Below are 23,173 nucleotides of genomic sequence, written 5' to 3' on the forward strand. Positions count from 1 at the left end.
TAACCATCAAAATATGCTTTTTATTCAAAGAAATAATAGATTTCTTTTGAGACCCATGTCCTTGGGTTACTGGGATCAGAAAGTTAATTTGCTCTTTGCTAGAAAGGGTGCTATAACTATTGGTTTACGTTTATTTTAAAGACAGAGATTTCTAAAACCGAAGAGGGACTTCTCAGGTCAATATTTAGAGGCATGGATTATAATGTGGGCTACAGAAATACTAAGTGTGGGTTTCCTTTCATTTTTTAGGCTGCCCTGTTCATTTCTTCTATAATCATAAAACAACCACATAAAGATGAATGCCTTTTATTACGAAAATTGCTGTTACATTACAGCCAACATTCCAAAACAGTATTTTAATAAACACTTGTCTTGATTATAAAGTAGAGCAAAAACCATGATCCTTTTCCAAAAGTAATTATCATCTCAGTCACTTAACATAAATCAGGACACTCTGTATGCTCACCACGGTGTAGGAGATGAGACGAGGAAGAGCACCTATGTTATTCAAAACAGCTACTAGTGTTACTTATACAGTATAAACCAACAACTTACAATAGGGCATTTTTTAAAAAGCAAAACACTGAAATGTTGAGGTGCCACAATACTTTTGAGATGGAAAAAGCCAAAGCTTGTTTCCTTTTTTCTTCCCATCCTGAGTTCAGTGTGAGGTATAGGGAAGACCACCACCAGGCTGGGGATCGATGCAGTTTTTTGCTTATTTCCCAACTGTTAGTCCTGCTCGAAAACACAATCTGCATGCAAAATCTCCTCAGGCTGCCATTCACAGGCCTCGGAATACAGCGTTTGTGCATGGACAAATGAGGTTCCTAGCAGCTCAGAGTTGGTGTCTGAATTCCAGTGTACTCACTCTCTGTAGCATGATAAAGAAACCAAAAACAAAATTCCTATGTTCTTTTTAGTCAAGAGGCAGAAGACTCCTATTTGGATGCATTCCACATTTCGGGGACAGGATGTGGTAGTTTTGCACAGAACCTCTCCCATAAAGAAAAAGCTTAGAAAAAGTTAAAACTGCAGTTTAAAAGCTCCTTTCTCCCCTCCCTTGGCAAAGAAACATGATGCACACATGACTGGAAGGGACTCAGGAAGGCAGAGTGTGGTCACTATAGTTTCAAGTACGATCTGGTTCTTGCAAAGGGATCGGGGTAACTGCAGGTGGATTCAGGCAAACCAGAAATTCAAAAATATCCATCAACTTCTTTAATATAAGAAGCTCTACTGGAAGCTTTTCTTACAACTTCACGTAGCTGACATACCCTTTACTGTAGGAAGGGATATCCTCTTCTTTTTTCAAATAGCAGATGAATGGTATTTTTAGAACTTATCATAGGCCAAGAACTGGTCTAATCTGATTTTTTACCTCCTTTTCAATCCTCCCTTTAAACTATACAGTCCTTTTATCTTGGCTCAGGGTTCTTATTATTAGTAAGGCTCATTCTAACAACCTAAATAACACAAAGTCCTTTCCAATTTCAACAGTGTTCTTTTTTGCCACTACAGGAAGACTCCAGATGGTGTTATAACACTCTGTAGTAGATAATCCAGTTTTCAAGCTGTTATGCAGCCTAGTTAAGCTTCTCACGCTGAATCTGGTAGTAACATGCCTGGAAAAAAGTTCAAAACAATTTCAAACTCACTTTTAAAGAAATTACATAAAGAGAGCAATGCATATGGGACTAAAGAAACAAAATCCCTTATGAACAAATTCAGTTGATGGCCCAACAGATTTAACCAATTTCACTTTTCCCTGTTCCCTTCTAGTTCCCCTATATAGTGGCTGTCTTTTGCCTACTTGTAATTAGTATAGACAAAATTTTTTCATTTCCCATCTTATTCTAAAACAAAGAAAGTTTTTTTTTACAAGCTATCTAACATTCTTCACCAAGCAGAGACACCACAATTTGCCGTTACTGATTGGACATTTAGAGTATACCAATCGTTAAAAGGTACAACTCTAATTAGAATCACCTAGTATGATTAATAAATATACAGATTAAGCCTCACTGCAGACCTGGGGAGTCATAACTTTCAGGAACGCACTTTTAAGAAGCACCCTGAATGATAAGTTTCCAGGTATGGGAATTACTCATACCCCAGTGAATAGCACATCCAGATAACATGGAACATTTTCCATTCTTTAATTTCTTAGGCTAAATCCCCAGGAGTAGAACCACTGAGTCAAACTCCACATTTTTTAATGTTGTTTATATCTATGTTAGTAACAATTGCTTTCCAAAATGGGCTACTTACCCCATTATCACCAATGTGGGAATAATAATGACTTTACTATAACCCCACCAGTAACTTTAAAACATTCTTGCTAATTTAACAGCACAAAATGGTACCTTATTTAAATCTGCAGTACTATGATTTTCAGTGATGTTGAGTATTTTTCTACATGTAAACTTACTAGTTCAGTTTCTTCTTTGGTGATCTGTTGAGATACTCTTCATATAATGTAAACACTAATAATAAAAGTCATCAGTAGTCAATATTTTCCCCAGTTTCTCCCCTCTTTCAGTTTATTTAACAGAAGTGTTAACGGTAGGCTGGGTGCAGTGGCTAACGCCTGTAATCCCAGCACTTTGGGAGACCGAGGCGGGCAGATCATCTGAATTCAGGAGTTGGTGACCAGTCTGGCCAAGCTGGTGAAACCCCATCTCTACTAAAAATACAAAAATTAGCCAGGCATGATGGCGGGCACTTGTAATCCCAACTACTCGGGAGGCTGAGGTGGAGAATCACTTGAACCTGGGAAGTGGAGGTTGCAGTGAGTTGAGATCGCACCACTGCACTCCAGCCTGGGCAACAGAGTGAGACTCTGTCTCAAAAAAAAGAAGCATTAATGATACTTTAGTTGAAAAGTTTAAAAAGTTAACCCAGGTCAATTCATGACATTGAATTCTAGTTCTTTTTCTTATTTTAATTTACCTGTCTTTCCTTTTCTCTTCCTTTCTCTATATTTAAACCCCGAAGCATCTATGATTTGCTATTCTACCCTCCCTCCAAAACTGCTAATAAGCTATCCAATACTTTGTTTTACCATTTGTTAAGTAATTCCTCTTTTCCATTTTTGTGTTTGGTGTTTCCACTTTCATGTGAAGTTTTTATTACGATAGTGTTTATATGGGAGCTATCCATTCTATTTAGGTAATTGTGTATTCCTGTGACAGTCACATACTATTTTATCTTCATTATTATAATTTTATAAATTTTACTAACTGGAAGAGTAGGTCTATTCTTTCTCATTTTTCACAAGTGTTTTTGCACTTTCTATCTGCTGTTCTTTCAATAAACTTTAGAGTGATTCTTCCAAATTCCAAGAAAAATCAAGGCGGGAAACAAATGACTTCTAACAATCTCTCCAGGCCATCCAGATCAAAGAAGCCCATTTGTAATCTATTGGTTACAGTAAATACAAGGCAAAGAAAGAAGATGGAATTCAAATTCATTATTTACATACTGCCTTCCGTGTTTTACCCTTGTTTCATTAAATAGCACTTCTGCTGGAAACTTTCTTGTACATTAAGAATCCTTTCTGTTTCTTTTTTAGAGTTACAATTATTTATATAAATGTAAGCATTTATAACAATTTGAATGATCAATTTACAAGGAGGATTAGATAGTGAAGAACTTGCTTTAGTATTTTGAGGAACAACTGGCTTATCCTACTTTAATATACTATACAATGTTTTAAAGTGTAGAACAAAATGTGCTCTAAAGGCATTTAAGGTTTGCATTAAACTTCTATACAAAAAAAAGTGGTTAATGGCATTTATAATATGGTAAATGAAAGACAGATATGAAGATAAAAAAGTATTAAATAATAACTACACTCACCTTCAAGGTGGTGAACATTATACCCTGTTCCCCATGCTGAAGATAGGGGTCCATTAGATCCTCAATGAGGTGTACCTCAGAGCCTAAATTCCTAATCCTGCCCCAAAGAGAAAAAGATGCTGAGTTATTTTCACCTACATGTCCATTCTCCTTCTGACCCTAGTTGATGGGAAAAAGAAAGAACAGCTCAATAAGAAGGTAATGCCACAGTGGAATGGGTTAATCAATGTTTTTCTAGTGGAAGAGCATACTCCTGTCATCAGTTCAGAAAATGCAAGCAGCAGACTTTTAAAAATAACGACTCACTAATAATAAAGTCAGAAAACAGTTACCTGGCCCGTAGCACCACATACAAGAAAACGGGAAACAAGTCATCCATGGACCACAAGAAGTCTTCCTGGAGCGATGCCAGGACACTCTGGGAGATCTCCTCGAAAGTCTGCTGGATGACCTTAAGTTTGTCTGATGGGGTAAATGTTGTGCTGTTATAGAAACAATGACAAAAAGATATCCTATTATTTTCTTAATAAAGACATTTGATCATGTTTTTTTGATAATATTCCCTCCTAGGGTTCACATGCCTTAACCTGGACACTTAGGCATTATGAGTCATTGGAAAGAATGACTTTGTACTCCCATGGTGCTATGAGAAAAGTAGCCTCCAGCTGTCCACGATTCATATATCGTTTCCTTTTACCCAAGTGAAATCTCATTCTCCTAATATATGCTCTTTTCTGAATGAGAAATTTGGTTCATTTCCCATTGGCTAAAGATGTGATTATGTGGATAAATTTCTGGAATGGCTCTCCACTCCTTTTGAAAATGCAAGGTCATTTTAGAGTAAAAGATAATCCAAGGGTCTCAAAAGAGCTTTTCCAATTTCCAGGTTGAGTTTGACACCATCAGCATATAAAGTGGGGATGCTTAAGGCTTAGGTAAAGATAAGACTGTATTAATAATATCTTTTTTTTTTTTTTTTTTTTTTTTTTGAGACGGAGTCTCGCTGTGTCGCCCAGGCTGGAGTGCAGTGGCGCGATCTCGGCTCACTGCAAGCTCCGCCTCCCGGGTTCACGCCATTCTCCCGCCTCAGCCTCCGAGTAGCTGGGACTACAGGCGCCCGCCACCACGCCCGGCTAGTTTTTTGTATTTTTAGTAGAGACGGGGTTTCACCATGTTAGCCAGGATGGTCTCGATCTCCTGACCTCGTGATCCACCCGCCTCGGCCTCCCAAAGTGCTGGGATTACAGGCTTGAGCCACCGCGCCCGGCAATAATATCTTAACAGACCAAGCACTACTTTGATTTGTGTAGCTTTTCAACAAATCAGAGATTACCTGATCTGCTGCAGACATTCTACTGCTGAGGCAAAACAAGCATCTTTTGTGGTTGGCAAAACCTGCAAAAAAGGGAGTGAAGGTCAAGGAGGAAAACCATTTTCTGCAACAACAAAAATAAATGATATTGATGTCAGAGTGCAGGTCTTTGGTAATAACAGATGCAAACACAAGCTTGGGTACTGTTCTATCAAAGTAAAATGAAAAAGTTTTGCTATTTCAAATCCTTCCCATTAGAGAAAAGCATCTTTGCTGAGGAAAAGAAAATTTACTATACCTTTTTACTCTCTCCAAGGATTGACAAGGTTGCTGGCCAAAATTTCCTATAATGGAATCCATAAATTGTTAATATAAGTTGTTACTTATGGTAGACAAATTCCCATAAAAATAGTTGACAGCTATATTGGCTTCCCTGTCCCCATTAAAAAGAACTGCTCCACAACAGGTTAAGTTTTTATAAACATTCCAGAAGTGATTTAAGAGTTTTTATCATCTCCCTAAGGGATTTGTCATTCTATATCCCAATAACCCTACACATTACAGAGATTACCAAATATTTTTCCTTCACTCAGTTTTATTTCATTTCTACTACTGAATTATTCCATTGAAAACAGTTAAAGCACAACATTTTTAAAAAGCACACAAATAAGAAAATACAAAAATTTGCTGGGCATGTTGACACAGGCCTGTAATCCTAGCTACTTAGGAGGCTGAGGCACAAGAATCACTTGAACCTGGGAGGCGGAGGTAGCCGCGAGCCAAGACTGAGCCACTGCACTCCAGCCAGGGCAACAAAGCGAGACTCTGTCTCAAAAAAAAAAAAGGCTTATTCACTTCTCTTGATAGCACAAATAGTGATTGGCAGAGGTGGAATCAGCTTTATCACTGCACTAGAAAGGAAACATAACCATTTAGTATTCCCTGGATAACAAGCAATAATGCCTTCTAATAAAAACAGTGGCGCTGGGCACAGTGGCTCACACCTATAATCCCAGCACGCTGGGAGGCTGAGGCAAGCAGATCACTTGAGGTAAAGGGTTCGAGACCAGCTTGGTCAACATGGCAAAACTCCATCTATACTAAAAATACAAAAATTAGCTGAGCATGGTGCCTCGTGCCTGTAATCCCAGCTACTTGGGAGGCTGGGGCATGAGAATCGCTTGAACCTGGGAGGTGGAGGTTGCAGTGAGCTGAGATTGCACCATTGCACTCCTGCCTGCATGACAGAGCGAAACTCTCTTTCCAAAAAAAGCATTTCAAAAACTTTAACTTAAAAATTGCCAACGGGGAGGGAGGAGAGAAAAGAAGAGAAGGAAGAATGCCAAAGATACGTATTCTGCTCTAAAGAGCTATAAAATACCAGGCAAGATAGCTCACACTTACTATATATACACACACACTTACTATATATATGTATTTATAAAAATGTATATCATATATTACTATATATATGAAAACATAATAAAAAACACATTCTGAAAAATCAGTAGGTTTCATACTCATCTCCAAATATTCTCAGAAATAAAGATTATTAACTATCACTTTTTCGTTAAGACGTATGCAAAAAAGTAAATAATTAGAAGCCGGCCGGGCGCGGTGGCTCAAGCCTGTAATCCCAGCACTTTGGGAGGCCGAGACGGGCGGATCACGAGGTCAGGAGATCGAGACCATCCTGGCTAACACGGTGAAACCCCGTCTCTACTAAAAAATACAAAAAACTAGCCGGGCGCAGTGGCGGGCGCCTGTAGTCCCAGCTACTCGGGAGGCTGAGGCAGGAGAATGGCGTGAACCCGGGAGGCGGAGCTTGCAGTGAGCTGAGATNTGGAGGTTGCAGTGAGCTGAGATTGCACCATTGCACTCCTGCCTGCATGACAGAGCGAAACTCTCTTTCCAAAAAAAGCATTTCAAAAACTTTAACTTAAAAATTGCCAACGGGGAGGGAGGAGAGAAAAGAAGAGAAGGAAGAATGCCAAAGATACGTATTCTGCTCTAAAGAGCTATAAAATACCAGGCAAGATAGCTCACACTTACTATATATACACACACACTTACTATATATATGTATTTATAAAAATGTATATCATATATTACTATATATATGAAAACATAATAAAAAACACATTCTGAAAAATCAGTAGGTTTCATACTCATCTCCAAATATTCTCAGAAATAAAGATTATTAACTATCACTTTTTCGTTAAGACGTATGCAAAAAAGTAAATAATTAGAAGCCATATATATAATTAGATATCAAAGTGCCAAATTTCCAACAATGCTGTTTGCATGTTAAATTAAAACGATTTGGTTGTGCTTATAACTACTACACTTACCTCTGCACCCCAAGAAAGCCCAGGAGAGCAATATCTGGCTGCTTATTTAGTCGAAGGACACATTCCCAGTAAATGTCTTCCTCGCGATCATTATCCAAAGCATAAAGCATAAACAGCGGTGGGTAAAGCCGAGGTAGCAGCACAGGAAGCAATAATCCAGAACTCGTTACTACATAACTACAAAATAATGGAGTGGGAGGAAAGAAGCATTTTTCATATTAAAATTGAATACAGAATCCAAGATACAGCTTCAGTTTCAAAAAGTCAAAAGTAGAGATGGGAAATTTTAAAGAAGTTATATTACTCTGCTCTTTACATATGCAGTTGACATAAGGACATTACCTATAATTTTGTCTTAGAAGAAACTGTGAATTCTTTTCATGAATTAAAAATCTAACTGAAAACCTACTTTGCTTCCATTTTGAGGCTGATTTCTCTGAGGTTATTCTAGGTCAGTGTGATGTTACTTCCTTTGCTAAGCAGTCTTTGTGCTCAGATCATCTGTGGTTGCTTTTTCCTGGGGTATGGCTAATGGTACTTGAGAGACCTAAGAGGGACCTCAGAGGGGACACCTACCCAGCTACATTTTTTTTTGTTTTTTGAGACAGGTCTCACTTTGTCACCCAGGCTGGAGCGCAATGGTGCAGTCATAGCTCACTGCAGCCTTCAACCTCCCTGGCCCAAGTGATCCTCTCATCTCAGCCTCCCAAGTAGCTCAGCCCGTAGGTGTGTGCCACCATGCCCTGCTAAATTTTTTTATTTTTGTAGAGATGGGGTCTCCCTATGTTGCCCAGGCTGCTCTTGAACTCCTGGGATCAAGCAATCCTCCCACCTCAGCCTCCCAAAGTATGGGATTACAGGTGTGAGCCACTGTGGCTGGCCCCAACCATACCATTTTAGAAATGAGGAAACAGACCTAGAGAACACACTTTCTCCCTGGGGCTCTTTGGGTAAGATCATCTAGTCCCCACTCCCTTTCTTCACTGTCCCCACCCAATTCCACTTACCCTGGCTCTGGTGATTCAGATCGGGAATCTGACTTCCCAGTGCAAAAAGACTTCCTTTCGGTTGGCAGAGGAGCAGAGAGAGGAATTGTGCTGCCTTCTTCAGGCAGTTCAGGAAATAAGAATCTAAGGAAGAATAAAAAATATAATTATACAATTATACCTCTAGGGGGGTTGAAAAGCATAAAAACACATTTCCATTAGCTATGAAAGCAAGCTTTATTATCAACTAAGTATTTTAGTTCCCTGAGAAAACCGATGTTTCTGACAGGATAAAATTAAGAATGCCGCTAATGAATAATACCACTACAAAATCTTCACGTGCTATGATTTTCTTCTGTCTAGTTACTAAGGAATGGAGAATTCCGATCTGTATGAGATACGTGTCCCTTACTGGCAAATCTCATCTGAGGTCAATTTATATTAACTCTGAGCAGGACCACTATTCTAGAATATAAGCAAATACTGATGGAAACTAAATGTCCAACGTTAAGGGAAAAAGTGATTAATTACAGAAGATACAATGTAAAGTTTTATTTTATTTTTATAGATTCAGGGAGTACATATGCAGTTGTGTTGTATGGATATATCAGGTAGTGGTAAAGTCTGGGCTTCTAGTATCCCCATCACCTGAACAGTGAACACTGTATCCAATAAGAAAGTTTTCAACCCTCACCCTCCCACACACACTCCCCACTTTTAGAGTCCCCAGTGTCTATTATTTCCCTCTGTACTCAATATAAAATTTAAAAATATGTTTTTAAAAGTTGTTGAAAATTAATTTTTCAAATGATCAAGGGGATAAATCGGTGAGGAATTTTTTTTCCTGAGCTTTGAGTTTTGCCATAGACTTTAACTCTGACTTCTTGTAGGTTAGTGGACTCTACCATAAATAAGTTTATTTTCTCTTATTTTTACAGACTTTAATTTTGGCCCTTTAAAGGCAATATGCAGTCTTCTCTATTGTTGTAGATTTACATCTTGCACCTCCATCTGACCTAATTATATAGTTGAAAAAACTAAAAAAGGTCAGGAAACTTATTTTCATTATACTCATCTAGCTAATGTCAGAGCTAGCCCAGGCTACTGATCTTTTTAATAGATCACTTCTCCCTCAAAACCTGAAACATTTCCAAATGTTGAGGCAAACAATATATGGAAGTTCTGGGACAAATTTATTAACTTTTGTATAATTATCTCACTATAGTATTTACTTGTTGGCTTCAACTCAGTAAAAGATCTTATATCTCACAAGCTTAAATCTGTTTGCTGCCTGGAACTCTCTTTCCAAAGATGCTTACTGTCTCATTTAATTGCCTTCTTCTAAGTCTCTGCTCAAATACCACCACTGTATTAGTCAGCCTGCTCTGATCTTCTCTTTAAAATAATAGCATCTCACGTCTAGTACTCTTTCCCTTTATTTTTCTCTACAGCGCTAATCACTATCTGACATACTGCATATGTTTTTTATGTTGACTCTTTTCCCCCATTAGAATGTAAGCTCCATGACAGCAAAGATTTTCTTTGTTCACTGATAAATCCCTTGAGAGCCTAGAATGATCGCTATTACATAGAAATGCTCCATAAATATTTGTTAATTTGTTAAACAAATGAATGTATGTGATACTGTTGCCAAAGGACAAGACACAAGAACTCAGGGACAAAACTTTATATTAAACTTTATCTACTCTGTGGTTGGGTTTTAGATACCTGATTTTTGCCTAGAGACTGAATCCAAATAAGACGACTACTATACTTCATACCAAAATTGGAATTTAAAAACCCCATTTATTTTAGCTTTCTGTTACACTTAATAAGACATAAAAATAAATAAATAACAATAGCTAAGGTTCATCTTTTTTATGTTTACAGCTTACGCATACATTTAAAACATGTTTTCTTTATTTAATATATTAAAGGACTGTGGCATAAAACTATTTTCTTGATGATTCAGGATGAAACTACCCAAGCATTGGTATAAAATAGTATTCCATAAGCTGCAGACTTTAGTGAAAAGCTCTCTTACCTCACCAGCTGGAAAATTCGCTTAAGATAGGACTTAATCTCCTTTACAGCCTCCTGCAATAACCTGCGGTTGGCTCCTACGCCCACGTATGTCATTCTATACACTGCAACCAGTGTCTCCACAAGCCTGCCCAGGGGGTGCAGAGGAGTGTCACAGGCCTGAGTAGGAAGAGAATCAATGAAGTCAGTCAATGTGCATTAACAGCAGAAACAATCCATCAATAAGAAACAACTTCATAAATGACAAACAATTGTCAAAATGTCAAGAGTCAATTTTGGGACCAGGAATATTGAAATACTTTAATTTTTTTGAAAGTACTGAGTCTACCCCAGTTATATGAACCTGGAGTTCCTAATCTTGATCAAAGAATCTCGTTAACATTTTGGGCAAATGGCTTTGGAAGTACTGATATGGAATACCACTAAAAGAAATACTCTGCTGGATGTGGTGGCTCATGCCTATAGTCCCAGCTACTAGGGAGGCTGAGGCAGGAGGACGGATTGAGCTCAGGAGTTTGAGGCCAGTCTGAGCAACACAGTGAGACCCCCCCATCTCCTAAAAAAAAAAAAATACAAAATTTTAAAAAGATTCAAATATACTTTAAACTTCACAAAAATGATACAAAACGTTACCTTGGAGAAAACTAAACACTGACTGTTGATGATACTCTAAAAGAGTCATCCTTCAGTTCCCCTGACTTCTCAGAATACTCCTTCCTGCACTTCCCATCAATATATATCACACTTTAAATTGTAGCCGGTCTTTCAAGGTTTGGAAGGGAGCAAACAGCCTATCCAGGGGTGAGGGCAGCATGCTTTACTTACACAATCTCTAGTTTGCTAATGTTATTAACAAAAAGCAATTTTAAACTCTAATTGTATTTCTTAAGAAGCCCCTTGAATGCCTTAAAAAACTTAAATGTTCTATCATAGTAATGGGACAATCTTTAGGTAGAAATGTAATTAGATAGTACATTTATTGGTAGTTAGATAATTAACAAAAGAAATGCACAGGATGCAAAAACAGGATTAGAATAACATTAAGCTGTGAGTCTATCTGAATGATATATTGTGGTAGGTGAATCATTAATTCACAAGACCAGTGTAATTTTTACTCTAGTTTACCTTTATTAAATATTTCCTGATGTCATCATATTTCTCCACAGAGAAGGCACCAACATGCTGTGGAATGAATTCCAAACTCTCTAGTGTCTGAGTCTGTGAACGACTTAATATTTCTGGACTATAAAAAGGGAAAGAAAAGGCTACTGTATTTCACATCAAGAAAGCAAGATACGTGTAAATTGTCACATGAAACAATCAGTGGCTCCAGTCAAAGTGGAGCGTCCAACACAGTACTAACCCCAACGAGCTCAGAAAGGATCATGATCCTGCTATTAGATACTCGGTTTACATAACATTCATTCGGAAATCAGGTAGTGTTACTTTGTACCAACTACAATAAATTAATGAAGATTCTGCTCCAATCTAAACCATGGAGTTGGAAATAATATGACATTAGCTTGAAGATAAATATGATATTAGCTTGAAGGTGACAGACCCGTTGGTGACAACAGAAAAATGGAATAAAAGGAATAAAAGAGGGAAGGGAGCAAAGGAAAAAGGGAAATAAGTCAAAGGGCAAAGGAAGAAATGAAAACGAGGTTAAGAAGCAAGGAGATAATGATACTCCAACAGGTGACAAGGTAAGCACATAACAGAAACTGGATGAAGAGGCTAAGAGAAAACACATGCTAGTAAACAACTGAAATTTTTGGTAATAGTATTCTATCATTAGATGACAACCAATGAGAAACTGAAAACTGTGCATAATCATTATTATTATATGATTTTAGATAAACAAATAAGATCTTTGTGGTAGCAATATAATTTTATATAAAAAGTTCATTCATTTTCACTTCTCAGAAACACCTAACAACAGTTAACCCAGGTGAACTGAAGGGCTAAAGTCTCAAGTCGAACTGACAGGGCTGTACTAAGCTGACCATCTGTATCATGCACAAGGGGCATTCAATGGCTTTAATCAATTCTGGGAGTTTCCATTTCTTCTACTGATAGAGTAGAAGGTAACAATTATGAACTTCATGAATGAAATACTAAAATCAATTCCTATGTACCCCAAATATAGAAAAAAATCACTTCTTTCTACATTTAATTTCTTGAAACACACACACACGAATATCAAGCAAGCAAAAATTATACTATGGTTTACTTTAAATATCAATTTTGGGGATACTCAATTAGATAGAATCTAAACTAATCTCTCCAGGCTAGAATAACAGTTAGTATTTGTTAGACTTGACTGTGAAACATTTCAAGTTCCTGAAGTATCTTTCAACCTCTGGAATTTAATTTCTATGTAATTATACTTTAATGTATTAAAATTATTTGAATATTGGTAATTTATTTAAACAATTTGGTAACTTTTAGCAAACTAGAACATTTAATTATTCAGAACAAATATTTGCATTCTGAATACATGGATACTTGCCCAGTTTTTGTTCAATTCCTTTCAGAAAGCAACTGACATGTGGAAATGAAGACCAGCATAAAACTGATTTAAAAATTAACTGTATGTAGTTACATGCACAGATTAAAGTATGCTCCTTGATATTTTAACAACGAAGGCACAGCTCAAACAAACCATTATCTAGAATTAAACTCAAAAAAGTCATAGTTAATTAGGAAGTTTTGCTGCAGGGATTAGTAGATTTTTTAGGTCCAAATGCTAAGCAATGCTTGTGGGAGCTACTGGTCAAATTAAAGAAGAAAGGCAGATGAAGAAAAGCAGGAGAAAAGAAGAAAAAAAAGAAAAGAAAAGGGAAAAAAAGGTGAAAAAGAGAAAATTTTACAAAGGAGAAAAAGAGAGAGAAATGAACAAGTACATCTGTAACTTCTCTTTCAGCATTTCAAAAACGTTTTGCCACTTCCTTCTGGCTTCCAAGGTTTCTAATGAGAAATATGCAGTCATTTGAATTGCTGATTTCCCATTATTTTACTCTAGCTGCTTTCAAGATCTTTGTCCATGAATTTTAATATGTGTCTATACATGGTTATCTCTGGTTTTTCCCAAGATGGGATTTGTTCAGCTACTTGAATCTGTAGGTTTCACATCTTTTACTAAACTTGAGATGTTTTCAACCATTATTTCTTCACAAAATGTTCCATTCCTCATTCTTTCTCCTTGTCTTTTCTTTTTTCTTTTCTTTTTTTTTTTGAGACGGAGTTTTGCTATTTTTGCCCAGGCTGGAGTGCAATGGCGCTATCTCAGCTCACTGCAACCTCTGCCTCCGAGTTCAAGCGATTCTCCTGCCTCAGCCTCCTAAGTAGCTGGGATTACAGGCACATGCCGCCACGCCTGGGCTAATTTTGTATTTTTAGTAGATACGGGGTTTCACTATGTTGGCCAGGCTGGTCTCGAACTCCTGACCTCAGGTGATCCGCCTGCCTCAGCCTCTCAAAGTGCTGGGATTACAGGTGTGTGCCACCATGCTCAGTCCATTCTTTCTCCTTTTCTTCTGGAATTCTAAGGAAACAAATTTAGACCCACAAGTCCCTGAGGCTGTGTTCACTTTTTTTTTTCTCATGTTTTTTCTCTCGGTTGTTTGGATTTGATAATCCATATTGATCTATCTTCAGGTTCACCGACTCTTCCATTGCCACCTCAATTCTGCCACTGAGTTCATACAGTAAGTTATTTTGGTTAGTGTAATTTTCAAACCCAAAATTTTGATTTGGCTCTTCTTTATATCTTCTGTTTCTTTGCTGATACATTTGTTCTAATATTTATTTCAAGGGTGTTTGCGATTGCACATCTGAGCATTTTATAATAGCTGCCTTAAAGTTCTTGTCAGACAACTTCAACATCTATGTCATCTGTTGATATTTATTGATTTTCTTTCCTGAAATAAATTGAGACTTTCATGGTTCTTTCATTGCTGAGTAATTTTGGTTAATGTCTTGGATATTTTGAGCATTATAAAACTCTGGGTCTTGTTTATATCCTATGGAGAATGTTGACATTCATAAAAGAGTAAACATAGCAGGCTTGAAACTGTTATCTTTAGAAGGACCTGGGCTAGGTGCCGTGGCTCACGCCTGAAATCCCAGCACTTCTGTAAGACCGAGGCAGGATTCCTTGAGGCCAGGAGTTCGAGACCAGCCTGGATAATATAGCAAGACCCTGTCTCTATTTATAAAAATGAAATAAAATAAAAAGGAACTGCTTATAAGGTTGACCCTTGGCCGGTACTTGGGAATTAAGCTTCGTATAAGTTCCGTATACTGACAAAGGTGTTTTGCTGTCCTTAGATTAACAATGTGATTTATGTTGAACATCTGCTTTCCTGTAAGCTGGGACTGTGGAATTTGGCAACTGCCAGGCACAGGGTGCCTATGTGACCCGCTCCCAATATAAACGCTGGGCATTGAGTCTCTAGTGGGCTTCCCTGGGCAGAAACATGAGACACGTGTGGCTGCACTTTGCTGCAGGGAAAACTGTGTTGTGTGTGACTCCTCCCAGAAAGGAGAGATCATGGGAAGCTTACACATGGATTCCTCCAGACTCTACCTGTGTCTTTTTCCCTTATGACCTGGTTGTGCGTCCCTACTGTGTTGCTGTAATCTTACTTGTGAGTACAACTATATGCTGAGTCTTGTGAATTCTTCCAGCAAATCACTGAATGTGTAAGTGATATTGAGAATCCCTAAAACAGCAGATATTTTTGCTTTAGTTTCCTGTGGGCCATGAAGCTGATGCCAGTTCACTTCTCAAAGCCTTTGCATCCTTTCTGGGTTTGTTCTGTGAGTGTACAACTTAATGACTGCTCTGGGACCTGAGTGGTCTACCTATGAGCTTGGTTCTCAAACTCTTTGGTACTAATTAGGATCAAATCCTTACATGTGCAGGTCTAGGGTGAGCCCAGGAGTTCACAAACAACTTTATGGGCTTATTTCCCAGAGCTCCTCTCCATCACATCCCCAGTATTTTCTGGGTCTCAGGCACCCCTTTTAAGGTCCTCTGGCCAAAAACTGTCCACTTCTGTGACTGTGCCACATCTAGGGACAGATGGTGGGAGAACAGATAACAAAGTCAAAAATGCAGTGGGGTTGGGGCTTGGACTTCTTTTGACCTAAGGAGCCACCAAAGGGGGAAGAAGATTCCACTCTCTTGGAGTTTTGACTTTTACAAGTTTCCTGTTCATGCCTGCTCTAGCTGCTGCCATTACCACCCCTGCCACAGAAGGTCCTGGAGGCTTGGGCATGAGAAAATGGAGAAAAAAGAAAGAAAACTGAGTATGTATCAACCACTCTGAATTTTAGGAGTCCCTTTGTCACTCCATGAGCCAGAACCAGAGGGATTTTTTCTGTGTCCCTGTCTGTCTGCACCACAGTCCTTGCTTTCATGTTTCATGCTGCACTGAGTTCTGGCTGAGGGATATTGGAGCAAAACATCAAGTAAACTCATCACTGGTTTTGTGGTACTTTGAATTCAGGTATTCTTCCTCAATCTACTTATTGATATAGACTTTTCAGAGTTCATAAATAACTGTCCATGTATTCTATTCAGGTTTAATAGTTGAGTTCAACAGAAGATAAAGAAAGTGTGTTTTAATCCCTCTTACCCAGAAGCAGAAGTACATCATTAACTTTTAAATTAAATGTAGTGAGCCTTGACTACTTACTGGTCTTAAGTTTCATCTTCCTAACATGCTCTGCTCTATGTTGAGCAGGCGTTCACTCACCTGTCTCTGTGTTGGCGCCGACTGGTGGTCAAGGCCACAGCAATATTGTCCCATGCCTTCCAAACTTCCCCTTGGCCTGGGCCCTCGCAGCCCAGTTGGCGCCAACATTCATCAAACACTGCTTTCCACTTCTCATCAGCTGGCACTGCCAGGTTTCCTAGCTTCCTGCTAATAAAGTCATATCAACCTTTTATTAATCATTTCTTTTGTGCAAAATCGTTCCAAAGAACAGAAACTTTCTAACATACAACTGAGAATGCTTTTTTTGTGACCAAAACTGCCAAGACTGATGGTAATTCTATTTTTAAAACACAAAATGAAAATTTTAAAGGACTGTTTTTTAGCTAATTATTGTTTTCTGGATATTAAAGTGTATGGAATATTAAGTACAAAGCAAACCAATTGACTCTGCCTCCTATAATTCCACAGAATTAATTTTTAAAAATTGATTCCTGGCCAGGTGCGGTGGCTTATGTCTGTAATCCTAGCACTCTGGGAGGCCAAGGCAGGCGGAACACCTGAGGTCGGGAGTTCAAGACCAGCCTGGCCAACATGGTGAAACTCTGCCTCTATTAAAAACACAAAAAATTGGCTGGGCGTGGTGGCTCACGCCTGTAATCCTAGCACTTTGGGAGGCCAAAGGGGGTGGATCACTTGAGGTCAGGAGTTCGAGACCAGCCTGGCCAGCATGGCAAAACCCCATCTCTTTTAAAAATACAAAAATTAGCTGGGCGTGGTGGTGCATGGCGCATCCCTGTAATCCCAGCTACTCAGGAGGCTGGGGCAGGAGAATGGCTTGAACCCAGAAGGCGGAGGTTGCAGTGAGCCAAGATCGCGCCACTGCACTCCAGCCTGAGTGACAGAGCGACACTGCATCTCAAAAAAAAAAAAAAAAAGAAATTAGGCAGGCGAGCTGGCCCATACCTGTAATCCCAGCTACCTGGGAGGCTGAGGCAGGAGAATCGCTTGAATCTGGGAGGTGGAGGTTGCAGTGAACTGAGATCACGCCACTGCACTCCAGCCTGGGCGACAAAGTGAGACTCTGTCTCAGAAAAAAAAAAATTTTTAATTTAAAAAATAATAAATAAAAATAAAAATTGATTCCTGTTAGAACAAGGACTTTCTGAACCTTGCACATCTTATAATGAGAATTTAAAATGCATTTCATACTGGGTTCTAAAATACTCTTAAGAATAAACATGGTACAGAAAACATATCCTTAGGAACAAAAAAAACTGAGGTGCTACCAAATATAATGATAAAATTAAAGCTGCAATCAATAAAGAAAAATAGACATATGCCAAAAACTGTCCACTTCTGTGATTGTGCCACATCTAGGGACAGATGGTGGGAGAACAGAGAATAAAGTAAAAAATGCAATGGGGTTGGGCATAATATACTTAGATTTTCCTTTTTTCCCTCATATATGCAGATTTTACTATGCCACTTGGTGGGTGGGTGTGTGTATGTATATGTTCTTTACTTTTCAAAATCAAGTTGTGTACAGATTCCATTTCAGAATGCTCTTTCAGGCTGGGCACAGTGCCTCACACCTGTAATCCCAGCACTTTGAGAGGCCAAAGTGGGCAGATCACTTGAGGTCAGGAGTTCGAGACCAGCCTGGCCAACATAGTGAAACCTTGTCTCTACTAAAAATACAAAAAATTAGCCGGGCATGGTTGTGTGCGCCTATAGTCCCAGCTACTCGGGAGGCTGAGGCAAGAGAATCGCTTGAACCCGGGAGACAGACACTGCAGTGAGCCGAGATGGTACCACCATACTCCAGCCTAGACGACAGACTGAGACTCCATCTCCAAAAAAAAAAAAAACTCTCTCACACGGGGAACTTTCCTTTTAAACATCCATGCTTTAAGGCTTATAATCTAAACCAAGACTATAGACAAGACTATAGATTTAGTCATCTAAAGTAGTGTCAGTTGACAATTCAAGGCGGTTACATCTTGTTTAAAAAAAAAAAAAAAAAAAAGACGACGACTTTGGCCAGGTGCAGTGGCTCATACCTGTAATCCCAGCACTTTGGGAGGCTGAGGCAGGAGGATCGCTTAAGCTCAGGTTCAAGACCAGCCTGAGCAAGCGCAAGACCCAGTCTCTGTAAAAATTAGAAAAATTAGAAAAATTTGCCACGCATGGTAGTGGGTGCCTGTAGTCCCAGTTACTTGGGAGGCTGAGGCGGGAGGATCACATGAACCCAGGAGGTCAAGGCTGCAGTGAGCCATGATCACGCCACTGCAGTTCAGCCTGGTGACAGAGTGACACCCTGTCTCAAAAAATAAAAATAAAATAAAATAAAAAAGAAGACTTTAAGAACTTGATTTTGCTTTTAAAATATTAACCAGCTTTGATAAAAGCAAGACAACTCCAAACATTCAGTAATTCATCCAGAATTAACACTAGTTACTCACAAAACTTTAGGTCTGTCTTTATCACTCTCATACAGACTAGGTTTGAAGTAGGTTCCAGTGATTTTTATCCCAGATCCCCATTCTCCACTAAAATAACCTTCAATGTAGTCTCCATTTGGCATAGTCAGTGTTCCCTAGGTAAAGTCAGAGAATAAAATGTGGGGTTAGAGGAAATATATTCAATATTTATTTATTTATTTGGAGACAGAGTCTTACTCTATTTGCCCAGGCTGGAGTGCAATGGTGCGATCCTGGCTCACTGCAACTTCTGCTTCCTGGGTTCAAGTGATCTTCCTGCCTCAGCCTCCCAAGTAGCTGGGATCACAGGCGCCCGCCACCACGCCCAGCTAAGTTTTTGTGTTTTCAGTAAAGACGGGGTTCCACCATGCTGGCCAGGCTGGTCTCGAATTCCTCACCTCAAGTGATTCACCCAACTTGGCCTCCCAAAGTGCTGGGATTACAAGCATGAGCTACCACGCCCAGCCCTCAATTTTTAAAATTAAGAGTAAAAAAGCACTAAATGGTTGTTTTCCTTTTCAACTTGCTCTTTACCAGTCTCTAACTCTTTAAATCTCAAACAAAATATGGGCACATGCATGTCTCAAAGAGTATATGAAAATAATCCATGGGTAAAAGAAAAAAAACACACACACAGGGAAAACTCGAAAATATTTTGAACTGTATAAAATGACCATACAATATATTAAAATATAGGGGATGATGTAAATTACAAGCAGTGCTTAGAGGGAAACTTATAGCTGTTAACACCTATCTTTTCAGGAAGATCTTGAATCAGTAATGTAAAATTCCACATAATAAAATTACAAAAGGAGGAACAAACTAACAACCTAAATCCAAAGCAAGAAAGAGGAGGGAAATGATAAAGATTAGTGCAAAAATCAGTAGATGAGATAGAAGACAAAAAATAAAGAAAAATCAATGAAACTAAAAGTTGCTTCTTTGAAAAGATACACAAAATTGACATTTAACTACATTAATCAAGCAAAAAAGAGAAAACAAAAGTTTATAAAATCAAGAGTGAAACAGGTTATTACTACCAGCCTATAGAATTAAAAAAGTTAGAAGGTGCTATGTTTTGAAAGTGTCTCCTCTAAAATCTGTACTGAAACTTAAACCCTATTGTGATGGTTGTAAGAGGTGGAGCCTTTTGGGAAGTGATTAAGGACAGTGTCCTCATGAATGGAGCAGTGCCTTAGAAAATGGCCAGAGGGTTGGGCGCGGTGGCTGACGCCTGTAATCCTAGCACTTTGGGAGGCCGAGGTGGGTGGATCACAAGGTCAGGAGTTCGAGACCAGCCTGACCAACATGGTGAAGCCCCGTCTCTACTAAAAATACAAAAATTAGCTGTGCATGATGGCACGCACCTGTAATCCCATCTACTCAGGAGGCTGAGGCAGAAGAATCGCTTGAACCCAGAAGGTGGAGGTTGCAGTGAGTGGAGATCGTGCCACTGCACTTCAGGCTGGGTGACAGAGCAAGACTCTATCTCAAAAGAAAAAAAACAAAAAGAAAAGTGCCAGAGGGAACTATCTTAGGCCTTTCTGACCTTCCATCTTTTGCTATGTGAGGACTCAGCCAAGAAGGCCTTCACCAGACAGGGAATGCTGTTGCCTTGATCTTGGACTTCCCAGCTTGCAAAATTATGAAGAAATAAATTTCCCAGTCTATGATATTTTATTATAGCATCACAAACATGTGAAGACAGAATGGAATACTAAGAGAACAGCTTTATGCTAACTAAGTAGATAACATAGAGAAATAGAAAAATTCCTAGGAAGACAAAAAGTACCAAAACTGACTCAATGAGAAATAGAAAATCTAAATAGACCTAAAGCAAGTAAAAAAACTAAGTTAGAAATTAAAAAGTTTCTCACAAAGTAATGCTTAGGCCCAGAAGACTTCATTGGTGAATTCTCCCAAACATTCAAAGAAGAAATAATAACAAAGCTTCGCAAACTTTCAGAAAACAGGGGAGGAAGGAACACTTCCCAACTTGTTCTATGAGGCCAGAATTATCCTGATATCAAAGACAGACAAAGACATCACAATAAAAGAAAACTACAGACCATTACCTCTCACAAATATGAATGCAAAAATCCTCAACAAAATATTGGCATTAAATCCAGCAACATCAACATATAAAAAAATTATACACCATGACCAAGTACAATTCATCCCAGGAGGGCAAGGTTGGTTTAACATCAGAAAAGCAACCAATATAATACACCATATTAGTAGAATAAACGATAAAAACCACACAATCATCTCAACAGACAATGGAAAAGCACTTTAACAAAAATGCTTTTCAGCCAGGCATGGTGGCTCATGACTGTAATCCTAGCACTGTGGGTGGATTGCTTCAGCTCAGGAATTTGAGACCAGCTTGGGCAACATAGCGAAACCCTGTCTCTAAAAAAAAAAAAAAAAAAAAAAAAAAAATTAGCCAGACATGGTGGCATGTGCCTGTAGTCCCAGTTATTTGGGGGGCTGAGGAGGGAGGATTACTTGAGCCCAGGAGGTTGAGACTGCAGGGAGCTGAGATCACACCACTGCACTCCAGCCTGGGTGACAAAGTGAGACCCTATCTCAAAAAAAAAAGCGCTTTTCTCTAAAATAGAAAACAATGTAAAGGTGTCCAATCTTAATATTTTCTATTCAACATTCCACAGGAGACTCTAGCCAGTGCAACTGGACAAGAAAAATAAATAAAAGCCTTCCATATTATAAAGAAAGAAGCAAAAATCTATTTACTTGTAGGTGACATGATTCTGTATGCAAGAAATCCTAAGAAATACACACACACACACACACATACTAACACTAATAAACAAATTCAGCAAGATTTCAGGATACAAGAACAAAATACAAAATCAACTGCATTTTTTTATTATAGCAATGAACAATCTGAAAATGAAATTAAGAAAACAACGCTTCACAATAGCACCAATAAAATACTTAGAAATAAATTTAACCAAAGAAAGGCAAGATGTGTACACTGAAACCTAGAAAACATTGCCAAGAGAAATTAAAGATCTAAATAGACTGTGAGATGTTCTATGTTCATGGGTTGGAAGAGTCAATATTATTAATACGGCAATTCTCCCCAAATTGATCTATAGATTCAATGCAATCTCTATCAAAATCTTAGCAAGGTTTATTGCAGAATCTTGATAAGCCAGTCCTAAAATTTATATGAAAAGGCAAAGAATCTAGATTCGCCAGAACAATTTTGAAGAAGAACAAATTTGGAGGACTTATATTCCTGATTTCACAACTTACTAGGAATCAACAGTAATCAAGATGGTGTGGTATTAACACAAGGAGAGACATGTTGATCAGTGAAATATAACTGAGAGACCAGAAATAAACACATTTTCTGGTCAACAAAGGTGCCAAGATTCAACGGGAAAAGGTGCTGGGAAATTTGGATAGCCATATGCAAAAATATTAATTTGGACACATAACTCAACCCATATACAAAAGTTATCTTAAAATCAATCACAGACCTAAATATAAAAGGCAAAACAAAAATTTTTTTTTTTTTTTTTAAATTTAGACGGAGTCTCACTCTGTCGCCCAGGCTGGAGTATAGTGCTGGGATCTCGGCTCACTGCAAACTCCACCTCCCGGGTTCACTCCATTCTCCTGCCTCGGACTCCCGAGTAGCTGGGACTACAGGTGCCTGCCATCACACCTGGCTAATTTTTTGTATTTTTAGTAGAGACTGGGGTTTCACCGTGTTTGCTAGGATGGTCTTGATCTCCTGACCTCGTGATCTACCCGCCTCGGCCTCCCAAAGTACTGGGATTACAGGAGTGAGCCAAAAGGCAAAGACTTCTTAGACATAACATCAAAAGCATAATTCATAAAATTTTTTATAGAGTTCGTTAAAATGAAAAACTTTTCTATTTCAAAAGACACCATTAAGAAAATAAAAGACAAGTCACAGACTGCAAGAAAATATTTACAAATCATATCTGATAAAGGACATGTATCCAGAATACAGAAAGAATCCTTATAATTCATACAAGAGTACAAACAAAATTTTATAAATAGGCCAAAGATCTGAACAGACATTTCATCAAAGAAGATATATGAATCACTAATAAGCATGTTCTACATCATTAGTCACTAGGGAAATGCAAATGAAAACCAGGATATACCACTTCATACCCATTGGAATGGTTGTAAGAAAAAAAGACTGAAAATCAGAAATATTTTTTGATATGGAGAAATTAGTATCCTCATTGATATGGAGAAATTAGTATTCTCACACATTGCTGATGGGAATGTAAAATGGTACAGACATTTTGGAAAAAAGTTTGACAGTTTCTTAATACATTAAACATCAATTTACCATAAAACCCAGCAATTACACTCTAGGCATCTACTTGAGAAATGAAAATGAAAA

At 38.4% G+C, this 23,173-nt stretch overlaps 1 protein-coding gene across 2 annotated transcripts in view; it reads right to left on the reverse strand.

The window, feature by feature from the left end:
- Positions 1-23,173, reverse strand: part of ALS2 (ALS2, alsin Rho guanine nucleotide exchange factor) — an 84,404-nt gene continuing 61,231 nt past the window's right edge. Inside the window, exons 24-34 of one of the 2 annotated variants that reach the window (XM_025405122.1) lie at positions 18,742-18,875; positions 16,319-16,486; positions 11,679-11,796; positions 10,555-10,712; positions 8,532-8,654; positions 7,525-7,701; positions 5,472-5,517; positions 5,195-5,256; positions 4,194-4,343; positions 3,862-3,958; positions 1-1,625 (exon numbers count right to left, since the gene is read on the reverse strand). In XM_025405122.1, coding sequence (XP_025260907.1) covers positions 1,587-1,625; positions 3,862-3,958; positions 4,194-4,343; positions 5,195-5,256; positions 5,472-5,517; positions 7,525-7,701; positions 8,532-8,654; positions 10,555-10,712; positions 11,679-11,796; positions 16,319-16,486; positions 18,742-18,875 — 1,272 coding nt within the window. In that variant the 3' untranslated portion in view covers positions 1-1,586. The remainder of the gene's footprint in view (positions 1,626-3,861; positions 3,959-4,193; positions 4,344-5,194; positions 5,257-5,471; positions 5,518-7,524; positions 7,702-8,531; positions 8,655-10,554; positions 10,713-11,678; positions 11,797-16,318; positions 16,487-18,741; positions 18,876-23,173) is intronic. The other variant, XM_025405123.1, reaches the window with a different exon arrangement.

Source organism: Theropithecus gelada, chromosome 12 (genome assembly GCF_003255815.1).
Source record: "Theropithecus gelada isolate Dixy chromosome 12, Tgel_1.0, whole genome shotgun sequence".
Classification (NCBI taxonomy): Eukaryota; Metazoa; Chordata; class Mammalia; order Primates; family Cercopithecidae; genus Theropithecus; species Theropithecus gelada.